General features: G+C 42.5%; 1 protein-coding gene across 5 annotated transcripts in view; it reads right to left on the bottom strand.

Moving 5' to 3' along the window:
• The window catches only part of LOC146711514 (protein sidekick-2-like), an 86,931-nt gene that overhangs the window by 38,558 nt on the left and 33,611 nt on the right, over positions 1-14,762 (bottom strand). For all 5 annotated transcript variants that reach the window (XM_085454365.1, XM_085454361.1, XM_085454363.1 and 2 more), the window contains exon 2: positions 455-614. In XM_085454365.1, coding sequence (XP_085310491.1) covers positions 455-614 — 160 coding nt within the window. The remainder of the gene's footprint in view (positions 1-454; positions 615-14,762) is intronic.

Below are 14,762 nucleotides of genomic sequence, written 5' to 3'. Positions count from 1 at the left end.
ACGAGGTGTCCAGAACATCTCCAAAATAAGTGAAAAAGCATACTACAGCTCACAGATCAAAGTGGCCCATCCACACCATATAAGCTGATAAAAAAGAATTTGCATTGTCTGATTTTATTACGGCAGTGATAGTTTCAGCAAACCGCAAGAGAGGGGAGAGTAAAGAATATTTATCTGCACACACCATCTCGGAATGTTGAATGCAGTGTGAGATACAAATCGGAATAAATTTGATAATCCCTTGAACACAAGAAGCTATGTTTCAAGGGAGATATGCAGCCAAATCAGTCCTGAATAAATCCATAGAAATGAGTTTGGAATATGAATAAAAATGAGCAATTGTGCTATTAGTTACAATTAAATGCCTCTAAAATGTCCTCATGTAGTAAGATACTTAGGGTTAAGATAAGGGAAAAAAAGAATTATTGCAGGCAAGCAAGGTTGCATTCCTCACCTGTATTCCAAGGAGAAACGTGTAAGCTCAGTACCATTGTAGATCCATTTGAATTCCAGGGGCCAGCTGCCCTCAGCCATGCAAGTAAGTACTAAGCGATTTCCCTCCAGGTGAACCTGGGTTTGAGGAGGCTCCATCTTAAAATAAGGTGGGACATCATCTATTAGAAAAAGAAAGAGAAGAAGAAGAAGAAGGAAAACTGAGTCATACAAAACATAAAGGAAAAGATGAGTAAAAAGGAAGAAAAAGAAGGAAAAAGCGAAGCAGCTGAGTGAGGGTAGTAAAAATGGCAGTGATTCAGTAACCTCTGCGAGGAGACACAACACAATTTGAGCAATTCACAGGGAAAAAAAGAGGACTCAGAACAAGCTATTTCCATTTTTCTTCTGCACTGATTGGGAACTTGAAGGTCAACAGAAAAGCTTGCCAAAAAGCACACGGAATAAGTTGTTACCGCGAAAGCAGCTTACTCCTTTATTTCAAATTGAAATGTGCTGGCATAGAGGTAGAAGAGCAATTTGTGCAGCAGAAGAAGTGTAAATGAACACTTCCATACCTCTACATCAGTAAAAGAGGATGGGGAGGGAGACAGGCAAGAAGAGGGAGATGGAGGGAAGGGGGAAGAGGAATAGGCCAAAAGCAGATGGAGAAAAATACTGCGAAAAACAAGCATGCTAGAGGTGGAGAGAGTGAGAAATTAGGAAGCGTTGGGGGGTAGGGGTGATAGGGGCTGCTTTAGAAAACACAAAGTTTCCCCGTCTTAAAATCCTTTCTGTGACAGGATGAGTTATACTCTGTGCCTCCCTTCATTTATCTTTATAGTTCCCTAATGCAACCAGATTATACAGGCCTCATCCGCAACACTGCACACAGCCAGTACAGCCACAAAAAGACTTTAAGGTGATATGCAAGGTCCAGGGCTGAGCTTGGAGACAAAGTGCTTTCATTTGAGCTGATGAAAAAGGCATGATCAGACCTATTGATCTGTCTGCCTCACGAGCCATGGGCGACACTGAGCTGATTGTGCCAGTGTTTGTGGCGGGCTAATTAAAGTCTGTATTAATAGCTGCAGTATGCCGCTGTGGCCTGGAGCATGCCTGGTACTGTGTCTACTAGGTGAGTCACTCTCATGGCTGATTACTGGAGCCACCCTTGCTCTCCGCACCCATATGCAAGTTCACAGCCAAGATTTATGGCAGTAAATGCAGAGGATGGTGTGGCGGAACTGGGTGAACGTGAGGGCAGCCTTCGCTGGGCAGAGAAGGGGATACAGCAAATTGGACCTGATTGAAACAGAAAATAAAAGAACGACTATGCACCTTTGTGTTTCACGTCGGCAATCATGCTTGCCACAAATCACACACTATGCTTAGCTGCAGCTTAGTCCATTTTCTATCATACAAAAAGATCAAAACTTGCAATTTTTTTTCTTCTTTTTTTGATAAAACTACCTGGGTAATCCATTCTTTCTACCACCCTTACATGAACTTTTCAAAAACAAACACTGTTAAACCCAACAGCCACTTGAAACTGATCTTTGTCTGAGCCCAAATGGAGAAGCCGTCCCTATTTTTCCCCAGACACTAGCTGCTGAGTGGTGGCTTTGCTATAATTCTGTCCTCTAGTAAATGCATTTGTACTTGACACACACACACATATCTGCACATACACACACAGAAAATCCCAAAACATACACTTATGGCTGAATAAACACACACCCAACCACTTCCAGCTGGTTTGGGGTTTTGGTGGCTATGTGCACTTAGCGGTATGGCTCTATCAAAAAGCCACCATTAGAGACCTGCACATGAAAAAACCTAAACTCACACATCGATCGTCTGGGGCAATACATAATACCAACTTACTGTTGTGAAATTGTGGACTGCGGAATTGAGTGCCCTGTAATCACCACCGCAGTTACCTGTTTCAGCACCATTCATGCATTCACATTTTTTCTGCCTCATATGACACATTCACACAAGCTCTAATAATGACTCCCCGAACAGTGGTTATCTGTGGCACTTGTGACCAATTTCACATCTAGAGCAAAGTGTATATTTTCAGGACCAAAGCCAGCACGAACAGGAAATAAGTCTTGCATGACATAAGTGTGCAGAATTTCTGCTGCGTACCCCAAGAAATGATTGCTATCCACACAAGACCCAGCTGAAGTGATCTTCTTTTTGAGACTCTGTAAGAACTTAAATGACCTGTGACCGCCAACAGTTCTTAATGCTGACAGAAGACAAGGTCAGCTCCTCCGAAGACTGGCCTCTGGGATCTAATGAGTTTCCAGTGGAGAACCTCTTGTCGGATGCGGATTTCTCTCTCCCTCACTGTGCTTTCTGAACTTCACAGTGAAACACTGAGGACACACGCTGCTGATCCATGTTGGTGTCAGTGGTAGGCTCTGCATGTGTGGTGTCAATGGCAGGATTACATTTTCAAGTGTGTTTCTTTTTTTTTCATGGCAGAAAAATACACAAGTGTGAATAGATGCACTGTCATTGCATAAGTCAAAGTTAGGATAACTTTTTCTTTGCATGCGAAAATTGACACGCATGCTCTTACAGGAGCACAAAGTTCTGTCAATACAGAGTGTGCACATGTCAGGACTCAATGAAAAGTATTCTTCTTAATTTTTATTGTTTAGCAAGACAAATGTGCTTTGGCTTTGACATATCAGCACGATCTACTTCTCATCATCAGTCTAAATAGGTTCGTCTTGCCCAGCAATGAATACTAAAAAGAATACTTAGCAGCGAGTGCGGGTTTTCTGTTTGTTTTCACATTTGATAGGCACAATAGAGCTTTAAGATTTGGGGGTCAGTGTACCGCACCTGTGTATTATATCTTACAACACTCTGGTGTCACAGGTAATATTTCTCTTAGGGGTCATCTCTTTTTAAACCACTGTGGCCTTGTGGAGCAAATTCTACAGTATAATAGACTTGCACTAGGGCTGCCACGATTAGTCGACTAGTCACGATTACGTCGACTATCAAAATCGTCGACGACTAATTTAATAGTCGACGCGTCGTTTGAAGCTTTGTAAGATCACAAAAGACGCAGGAATCAGTAGTAGGATTTAAGAGTGTAATAATGGACTGAAACAGAAGATGGCAGCACTGCATGTCCAAGGATGCCAGCTGCCGTTAAACCCCGAAGAAGAAGAAACTGTGTCCCAGAATTCATAGCGCGGCCCATCGCGGCCCTGCTTAGTTTCCAACAATGGCGGCAGCTGGTTAGTTTTAATATTATTCTTATTATTCTTTCTGGGTCACAAAATAAACGTTTAACATATTTTCAGGCGAGAATGTAGCTGTGTAAACCTCAAATATCTGCTCAGTTTATCAAGACACCACATATTTTCAAAAGCGCTCCGACGTTTTCTGAGACGTCTGTTACCCACTAGCTCAATAGCTAGCCGGGGGCTAGGCTAACTAGAGCCGTGAGAACACGGACTCCCGGCAGATCGTTTTCAAACCCACCGCCGTCTTTTGCTACTCAGGTTAAACATGATATATGAGTCACTTAGATAACTTCAAAATGTTGTTTGGCTTTTTTCAGTGTTTTATTTGTTCCTGAGTAAATCGGTTTGGATGAGATTAAAGTTATAGTTTTTACACAGCTGAATAAACGTCAAGCAGACAGCTGATCATCAGAAGTGTGAGATGCTGGAGAATATACTCCGGTGTCCTGTTATATTTTAGATAGCAAGGAGTTTATTAAACTCCACCGAAACACTCTGCAAATGTCATTAAAATTTAATAAACTATCATCTTGTCTTTATTTTTAGTTAGCACATACCTTAAACACTTAAAGCTGAAAGCTAATGATAGTTATATAAGAGCAGATGCTGCTGGTGCAATAAGCTGTATGCTGTATGTTCAATGGATGATGATCTGATTAGTCGACTAATCGCAAAAGTAATCGCTGACTAGTCGACTATCAAAATAATCGTTTGTGGCAGCCCTAACTTGCACACACATATTATATCCACTGCATTCAGAAAGTGTTCAGCTTTCTTATAGCTCAATGCTAAAATTTCTTCATGCCCAATCTGTTTTTTTATCACTCCACACAAATCACCCAGAAAGACAACGAGAACTTTAAAAGCGTTCTTAAAACATTAAAAGAAAAAGCACAGGAAACCATTATAGACCCCTTGCTATGACAAAGGATGTGAATTAGGTTTGGGTTTGGCATGTGCATAAAATTTAACTTCAATCTCTCATTTTTTTTGCTTGATTCTCTGTGCTTCAGTGAAAAATTCCAGGAGTGGCCTTCAAAAGACCTAAACATAAGACATCAGTAGAATATATGATATTTCCCAGAACTTGGCCAAGCTAAACTGAGTAATCAAGGAAGAACCCTCGGAGGAGAGGTGACAAAGAACCCCAACATCTACTTCTTAGGTCCAGTGTGAAGGTGGGAGAAACAACACTGCACTGATTTTGGGGTTTTGGTTTTTTTTATGGTAGTGTGAGGAGACAGATGAAGTCTCTTCTTGTTGAAAAACATAACAGCAAGCTTTGATGTTGCAAAAGATTACCTAAGGGAGTCTCAGGACGTGATAAACAAGATTCTCTGGTCAGATAAAACCAGAACTTTTTTAGCCTCAGTTCCTAACGTTACATTCTGAGGACACCAGACACATTACCGGCTAGGCTCATTACCTGCTTGATACCATCCCAACAGTGAAGAATAATGGGGGCAGCATCGTGTTGGTCATGGCTGATGAGACGCTATGGAAAACAAGTCAGTGTCCTTTATGCAAACCTGTTCCAGAGGATCGCAGAATATAAGTGTTTAAGGAAGCTGAAAAGTTCTTTTCTTCCAGAGACTGGAATTAACCAGAGAACAGTTCCCTTCCTATGAAGCATGAAGTGATAGTGCAGTGTTTGGCAGGTGCACAACATTGTTACCTGCAGGTTTCATGTCTAGATGGAAAGCTAGGGGAAATTCCTTATAGAGGAACAATTCTTACACCACTATGACCAGAGGTAAAAGCTAACTGAAGCAAGCAGGTCTATGGATGACCGAAAACTGGCATGGAAGGACCAGGAGGGCTTTTATAATGTGGCTGCTGTGCAGAGCAGCTGCCCCTAACAGTCAGTCTGCACCACCACAGCCCATTCACCACAGATATAAAAACACCTTATTCTAACCTGACAGCTGAGGTTGAATGGTGGCATGGCTCCAGCCGGGTCCCCCGCTGCATACACAGAATTTTAATGGCAGTGAGACAAAGACCACAGGCACTGGGGTAGCTTTATAAACCAAAGGCCATTGTGCTCCCCATTGCACCATGCTGGCATGCAATCACACAAACGGTGTTCACATTCAGCTTTTGTCTTATATTCATTCTCTAGCTTTTTTTTTTGCCTAACCTTCTTACCCCAGCTCCACACCAGCAGCAGGGAGCTCTTCTGACCTCTGTTTAATCCTCAGCCACCTGCATTTGAGCTGACGTAACAGCATCCTAGCTGGCACTTGGCTCAAATGCATCTCTGATATTTAGCTATAGTGGTTAGCGGTGCCTGTTTCCTTTGAAGGTCCATTTGTATTCATTTCTCACTCTACCTTGGAAGCTCAACACAAATGCACTCATACTGTATATGTGTGTATAACTTCCCACCTTCAGTCCACCCATGGTGCATCATGTCATACTGGAAAATTTAGAGCTGTCATTTAGGCTCTTGAATTGGACCTTAAGATACGAAATGGGCCATGGTTACCCTCTGATGGGGGTTATGCAACTGTCATGGCTATGACCTTGGCCTAGTAATGGGATGGTGTAAGGGTGTGGGTTGCGGGGTTGATGGAGAGGGGTTAAAAGCATTTTGAAAGCTGATGAAGCTCTTCCCTTATGAATTCGCACATACAGAAGAACACTGACACACATGTATAATAGATCGTCTTAACATGGTGCTTCACGAGTTGAGATAAGAATGCTGGAGTGAGGATACAGAGCTCTTTAGAAGTCACATAAGCGCACACTAAAAAGTGTATATACCCCTCAGCGTCCCACCCCCACCATCACCACCACCCCGCCCACCTGCCCTTCGGAACATGGTTGGTTCTGAAGGTGAGGTTGCGTCACCGTGACAGCAGGTACCTTGTCGATTTACACTCTATCACCTAGTCGAGTCAGAAAGCAGACCGACACTAAAGGAAGAATTAAGCAAGCGATTGAGTGGGAGAATACAGAGAGAAGGAAGCGAGAGCGGCATTGAAACAGATGGTAAAAAGAAACACAGTGCTTAATGATAATGTCAAAGACACATTGAGAATTGGTGTAAAGAAATGATGAGATGAGGAAAGTGATAGTAGGGAGGAGAGCAATGAAAAGATTGAGGAGTGTGTCCTCCAACACAAGGCACCAAGGTGAAGTGACCCATTACAGTAGAAGTCAAGCAAGCACGCCAGACCTGAAACAGGAAGACGAGATGAAGAGCCTTCATTTAGGGAAATGGCCCATAGTTCAACATCTGTATGTGGTATTTGATAGGTTGATGTCCACCCACAACTCCTGCTTATGCTCTTTTGTTCGCAATCCAGAATGAACAAGCCCCCTATGAGATCTTATGCTGTGGAAATATAGAACCCGTGACATGCTATTTAAAGCTCATATACTCCTATAATTATGCTCTCTGCTTGGAGGAGGAAATGAAAAGGGACTATGGATTTTTCATGTTAAGTTGATCTGAATTTTTGAATTTTTTTTTCTTTTTGATGCAGCGCCTGCTTTGATGTTGCAGAAAGAGTCCTCAGGTTGCTACAGATGAAATGCTGCCTGCATCCCAGCTGTGTTTAGTGGATTGCCATGGGTTAATTGATGTGTAATTGATGTGATTAATTGAGGTGTAATGTACCGCGGTGACGTGTCTGGGATCCTACCCACTGCAGGGCCCGTGTGTGTGTGTGTGTGTTGAGGTGTGCCTGTGTGTCTACAGGAGGCTAGAGCAACACAATTAGAAGCAGTAGCATCCAGCCAACAAATGGAGATTTAATTAGGAGTGAAGACGGAGCGGGAGCCCAGTCAATGGGCAGCAGATTGAATTATCTGGACACACACTCCAGCCGGCAGCGTGGACAAATTCACAGTCACACACACACTCAAACGCACACACCCTTTCTGTTTGGAATTCTTCCCTGTTTGCCTCACTGCTCCGCTGAGTGCTTTCCTCTACCTCTCTGCTATGCTCTGCCTGTCTCAAACTATCTTCCTCTTTTTGATTTCCTCCTCCTTTTTTCTCTTCCCATCTTAAGTTTCTTTTCTTTTTTTTCTCCCCCCTTTCCCCACAATAACAGTTTCCTTTCTGCATGTTGTGACTATCTCTCCGTCTCGGCAGCCTTGATCTCTCCCAGTACAGTCGTTTTCCTACTTTCTTTCCCTGGCCTCTCATCAGTTGTCATCTCTCACACACTCTTACTCTCCATGTCCCTTCCTTCTGAGCTCTCTGCCAAGATGTCTCTCCATCTTTTTATGTCTCTTTGCACCCCTCCTCACTCTGTATCCTCTATCCTTTAGTCCCACTCTCTCTCACTTTCCTTACCAGTGTTACTGAGTCACTAGCAGTATATTGTATGGCGTACCGAGGGACATGTCTGTGATATCCAGGAGCCTAATTAGCAAGTCCAGCTCCTGGCAGAGAACACGGCACGCAGAGGAGCATAGGCACAAGGCCCGGCATCAATTAATGAGACCTCGCACACCCACAACCACCATTACACACCCTCTGCAGCATTGAGTCTCTAGTCAGCTCAACCTTGTCCGATGAGCAGTAGAGGAAACCGCAGATGAACAACTGTAGCTAGATTTAAGAAAGTTGTGTCTTTAATCATGAAGGGATAGTCATAGCGCTGTACAAGATAAAGCTGGGAATCCTCCCTGACTTTGTGGCACTCAAACAAGATTTATGCACTGCAGCAGCGAGCTGTGAACATAGCCTTGCATCCAACAAATCAATGTATCATAGAAATGTACGCTAGACACAAGGCAATTTCTTCCTTTCAAAGGACAAAATGTATGAAACTGTTTTGGTCTTAAGGAAGTGAGGTTTGGAGAACTCTTTTGGGTTCAGTGCAATGGGAAATGATCCAGACTTCCCACCTGGTGTAGTGTGACTGACATCACAGTATTATTTCCCAGCTGTGACAGACAGCCTCTACAGTTTGGGGGAAGAAGTGAGCCTTTGTGCGCAAGATCACATACACGTATCGTTATGACTTTCCCTTTTTTTTTCCTACCCACTAGAGAGAAGGCAGGTGGTTGTAGGTGGCAGAAATAGGTACACATTTTTACTTGATCTTTGTGAGATCTAATTGATATTTTTCAAAAATAAACCCAGAGAAATAGATAAATGCCAGTAAGTGAAACAAGGAGCAAATACAAGAAGAAAAAAAAGGACTGTAAGAGCATCATTGGGAACAGGAAGAGGGGTAGTCTTTTCTCGGGGAATGAGAAGGTTGAAAACAGGCCTAAGTGAATTGAAAAAAAGAAAGTAGGCTAATGGAATAAATAAATAAAATAAGCAAGTGCGTTGAAATGTGAATTCTACAGGGCCCCGGGTCATTAGAGTTAATACTGTGCATAATGCCATCTGCTGTGATTGTTTACACTAGGCTGGATAATTAGATCCTAATTAGTAGATGGTATGGTGGGGGAAACATTATTTCACACGCACTGAGACAGAGATAATCAGATCCACCTGCAATGCTGCCTTGCCTGTCCATCTTGGGACCCGTGGGCAGCTCAGCAAAGATGCAGCTATTAGACAAGTCTTGATTTAATTGCTTGATGCGTTAAACAAATCTGGGCCAGTTCCCCTCATCATTAACATACAGATAAACTTGTACGCTTTTGGACTCACTCTCTTAACAATCTGAAAACCTGTGTGGTACTTGTTCGCCTCTGTCCCTCACGCTCCCGTGTGTACAGGTGTGTCCCTGTGCATAAAAATGTGTGCTCACATTTTCAACCTCGCGCGCTTGTGACAGTGTGTCTTTAAGATAAAGACACCAGAATTTTTATGAGGCTAAATGCGTGGACTCAAACTGCCATGTCCCATCCGTGCTTTTCTCCCCAACCAAACCCTTTGAACCTCTGAATGGGAGCGATGCAACTGGCATGCTAATAGTGTTTTGCTAAGTGCAAGGTATCACGGTGCCTGCCATTATAATATATGCGCGTGGAATAGCTGGTGATTGTGATTCTTATCAGTGTGGCAGAGTGCATGGGCGCCAAGCAGTGAACGGCAGGGGCTGGCAGTAAATGTTAATGGCAGAGAGCAGCTGACAGAAAAAAGAATTATTATCTCCCTTCATTACATTTACACGGCCTGCCTGTCTGTCTCCCTTCCTTCCGCTGAGCCTAGGAGTGAACAGCAATCAGTGTTGGCAATGCTTTATTTACCTGTTTTGCAGAGAACAAACACCTTCTTTGGTGTGAATGCATAATCCACTCAGGGACTAGGAGTTTCTCACACTTACGATAGGTCAAACAGACTCGATTACTTGTGAGCAATAACGGGTCTTTGACGGGAAAGAGTCACAGATATTATATTAGAAGAGCCAGAGAGTTAGGGGTGGGTTTTTATAATCGATTCATCGATTAAAATCGATTCTGGCTTGGATAACGTGAAATCGATTCATTAAAATCCTGAATCGATTTTTTTAATATAAATTTATTTTGCCCGAAATGCCAGAATCTCTGGTGACATCTCACAAAATTTCAAGAACCACCAAACAGGTAAATGAGAGCAGGAACACGGATTCTGCACATAGACTTAAACACACAGCGCGACCCGCGGATCAGAATCAGTGAGATGTCGCCTTTCTCACCCGACGGCAAGGACACGGTCGGGGCTGAAAGCCGACAGCTCGCTGATCCTGATGTTTCGGCGGGTCCAAGCTTTGTGTTCACGCCCTTTATGCGCCGATTCTAAAGCTGTTAGTTTGATCTCTCTCCAAACAATATTGACCGAACCAGCAGCAAAAGAAGATTCACATAAACATCGTCATGTATTCACTCTGACTTTTACTGTTTTGCTTCCACCGCGATGCACAGCTCTCTCTCTCTCTCTCTCTCTCCCTCCCCCCCCCCTCTCTCTCTGTACTTCAAGAACAGTTTCCCTTTCTTCATTATTCGCTTGCTTGTTACGCACAAGTCTACTGTTGTTTACAGCGCTGTCAGCCGCTGTTTTTTTCCCTTTTACATTCTTCCGAAAAGAAAACCTCATTTCTGCTGTTCAATACTGAACAAATTTAAACTTTTTAAAATTATTCAAAATGCAAAACGCTTAACCGTGTCTCTAATAAAACCGCTGTAACTTCAGAGGTAATGTTCATATGTTGATTAATGGTTTTCTTTCGTTTTTGATGTACTGCAGAATATTTTTATAAAATCCCAGGCCAGGAAAATCACCTTCATGTTTTTCTGTGTTTTATCTTCAGCTACTTTGACACAAAGGTATCTGCTGTGACGCTCACACCTTTGATAAAGTCTTGCGTGTGTCAGCTTCCTTTTTATTGATACAAAAATATGTAAATGTACTGATCTGAATTATAATATTTCTGACTGTCAAAATATCCCAGATTTAAATCGAATCGAATCGAATTAAATCGAATTAAATCGAATCGTGGATCGAATCAATTCGGGACCTTGTGAATCGGAATTGAATCGATTCTAGAAATCAGTGACGATACCCAGCCCTACAGAGAGTGTATGGAAGGTGGAATACATGCTTGTTTTCATGTTTTCTAATTTTGGTAAGTCTGACGTGTACCAGATGCTCCCACGGGGTGCCCTGTGCTCCTACTAGGCAGTCTGTGGGAGCACAGAGCCCCTGTTCCTAATTGAGACCTCTGGAATGTAAGAGCTGACAGAACGGAGCTTGTCACATCACTCCCTGCCCAGAACACATTAAAGAGAGGCCCACGACCATTATTTTCTTCCAACATCCAAGCTGCTGTAGACCACCAAGTACTTCTCTGTGTGGTGTGACAGCTAACCCCTCCCCCCCAATTTTGAGTTCCTTCAGATGGCCACTCAAAACTGCCAGCCTCCATGCAGGTCACTCATCTGACCTTTGAGACATCAACACAGTTCTCTTCGCCGGTTCTTTTCTCTGAAGTGCACGCGCACCTCAAGCAGGAGCGAACACAGAGGAGAAACACAGCTCTGTGGCACTGTCTGAAGACAGGCAGCCAGCACTACGCCAGCAGGCAGACAAAGATCTGAACGCACTGACATTATGCTAATGGTAGCGTTTGGCTGGTTCGTACATGACTTCACACCACATTGCTCATCTCAATTACCCGATACAGTAACGGGTGCTGAGTGGGAAGCGTGCAACTTGAACAAAGCAGGAAAAATTCGCAGTCAGAAATACTAATTGTTTCGCGCTCTTCTTGACAATCCTTTAAACAATCCTTCTTAAAACTGCTGCGCATAACAACGTCCTATGTGAATACTATAAATGTGTGCGTGCTTGCGAGTGAAAATAATGAATAATGATTAAACGCTTAATTTTTACAGACCGCACAAGAAGATTAAAGGTGTGATTTTAATTGAGGTAATTTAAGGTAAGAAAGCGGAATATCTGTCCTCTAAATTTGATTACATACAGCATTTGTTACACACACACACACACATATCTTTGTACCTTACCACCCATCTCCTTCAAAAATGCCTGTCATCGCTTCTCCTCATGATTAATGCAACAAGCCAGCATTTCTACTTGAAAAGACTGTGTCATTTTGATCTATAAATTGCAATCTACCTCACAGGAAAACCATACCCCTTAATCAATAGCTTTTTTATAACACTCACAACATAACTACAGCTTTGAGCCCGGTGCCAACAATGCTATCTAATATATGAGGCTGATGATGTTTTTCTAATTATACACTTAAACCCGCACTCACAACATCGCTCCAAGTGCTGCAGTGATATTGGCAAGGATGTTTTCTTCCATTTTGGAAAACAGCAAAGATTAAGAACCAGAATCCAGCCTGTCCCATCCTAAACCTTTAACTCTCTGCACTGCAACATATCCAGTTCCCATGCAAAGGAATGTTGAGTGGAAAGGTGCTAGGAAGTTTTAAATTTCTGAAAGTAAAAACCAAGGTTAGCTCTATTTGTGGCACAGTCTTATACATATGCAAGTAGCACTTTATGTACAAAAAGGAATTACAACCACAGCAATTTTAGTCTTCACACAATGTCATGTATATCCTGAAGGTTATCGTTAGAAATTACATAAATTTAAATAGCAACACCATCTTTCATCAGGTTAATGTATTCAGTGAGCTTTTTTTTTTCAACGCTGTGTTATTGAAATGTTCCCACCAGTGCTCTTAACACGCCAGTGTAAAAAAAATCATGTTGGCAATTCTCTGAACTTTCTCCGCCTCTAAGGACCTACAAAGTGGAGGGATTGACTGCTGTTGGCTGCAATAGCACACTGAAATATGTGCAGACGATCAAGCAGATATGGCATAATGTTACTGGCGCCTAAGCAAAGGCATGAGTGATTTGAAGGCTTAATGTGGCCCTCCACACCACACAGAGTTATAGCTTGTGATTTGCATCATAAACGTCTGTTAAATTTCCACTTTTGGGAATGAATATCGTTAAATGACAACCTGACAGGGAGCCAGATGGGGGAGGTAGGAGTGACACTTTTTTTGCATTCATATTTTCCACTCATGATGGGACCTAATTCCATATTACTACATCTATAAGCCGTGCATAAATACACATCAAATAGTGCATTTTTCAAACCTCATAATCCCTGGATAATCTTCATCTACAATATGAGCAGCACTAAATTGGAGAGAAGATTTGCAAATGAACATATTTACATCAGTCCCATTAGTGAGACACTGAGGAGATACTGCACAGAGATCTGCTGCTGCTTTGAAATGCCTGTAGGGACTTAAGAATTTTATTAGAAGCACTTTAACTTATCATGCCATGGTAAGTAATGCGCTTTAATACACATATAATGCTGTGGATTACAACTCTGGATATTAATAAATCATCAGTTTTTTTATTTAGTATTGCTCTTTTAACATATTGAGTAAATGAAGTGCTTTAATGAGTAGCATGGATTCAAGGACTTTTTGTGCTTCACTGCATGTGTGTCTGTGTGTGTGCGAGAGAGATGTGGCAGTAATACTAGAAGTGTTCACCTTCATTTGAGTTTTAGATCATATCTGCTCAGCCAATCACATGGACGCATTTGGACATGAAAACTGTAGACATGTTCAAGATGACCTGTTTAAGTTCAGACCGAGCATCATAATGAGGAACAAAGGTGATTTAAATTACTTTCAATATCGGATAGCTGTTAGTGGGCTGGCCTGAGCAGTTCAGAAACTGCTGATCTACTGGGATTTTCCCACACAGCCGTCTGAAGTGTTTATACAGAATAGTGTGAAAAAGAGAAAAAGGTATGCTGTGTTGGGGGTCCAACCCACTTTTAGCAAGGTGCACCTAATAAAGTGTCCAGTAAGTGTATAGAAGCTGTGACAGTGCGTGTATGTACATATCTTTCTATAAGGTGCTAATGTATATTTGAATTGCTGATCAGACTAAAGGGATGTGCAAGTAGTCGACAGCTCTTTAATGACAGACAGATCAAAGCCTATCATGCTCCGCTTTGAGATGAAAGGGATCATTAGCTGCGGGTCAACAAGTCATTATCAATGAGCAAGCTACCCATACTCTGCTTTGTGTGCACATGCGTGTGCATGTGTTCATGTGCCTTCAGATGCCCATCACAAACATCCATATTGCTCTCTGATCTCTGCACAGCATGTGGGAGGTTCACTGGTCTCTCCTGGGGCCCATTTCCCCACAGACAAATGCCGCTCCAGCAGTGAGAGCTAGCCTCATCTATTGTACCTCCTGCCTCCATCAACTCACTTTCCATCTATTACGACCCAACAGTCCGATCTTCATGGCTGAAGCTCATTGTAAAACCCTAGCCTTGCTGATTCAATAGGCTCTGGAGGGTTCTGACAATGACCAATTCACTCATGACTATTATTCATCACAAAACCTTTCCAGCTCTCCAATAAAATCCACCACCCACCTTTCCTACTCTGTTTGGTATGCTGTAACAATCCATCACTTCCAAATGTTCTGTTGCCCCTGTCGGATGTAGCATGCACACACAAACACACGTTTACACACGCACATAACTTTTCTCATACAACTCCACTGAACAAACTCTTTCTCACCTCAGAAATTGCTATTTTGGTGCAGGGCTATTCCTTCCCTCAGCAGTTTCAC

The sequence above is a fragment of the Copadichromis virginalis genome, linkage group LG4 (assembly GCF_057382275.1).
Source record: "Copadichromis virginalis isolate Kocher_CV1m ecotype Utaka linkage group LG4, C_Virginalis_male_GT1.1, whole genome shotgun sequence".
Lineage (NCBI taxonomy): Eukaryota > Metazoa > Chordata > Actinopteri > Cichliformes > Cichlidae > Copadichromis > Copadichromis virginalis.
Note: the sequence above shows the minus strand (reverse complement) of the source record. Positions and strands in the feature narration are given on the sequence as shown.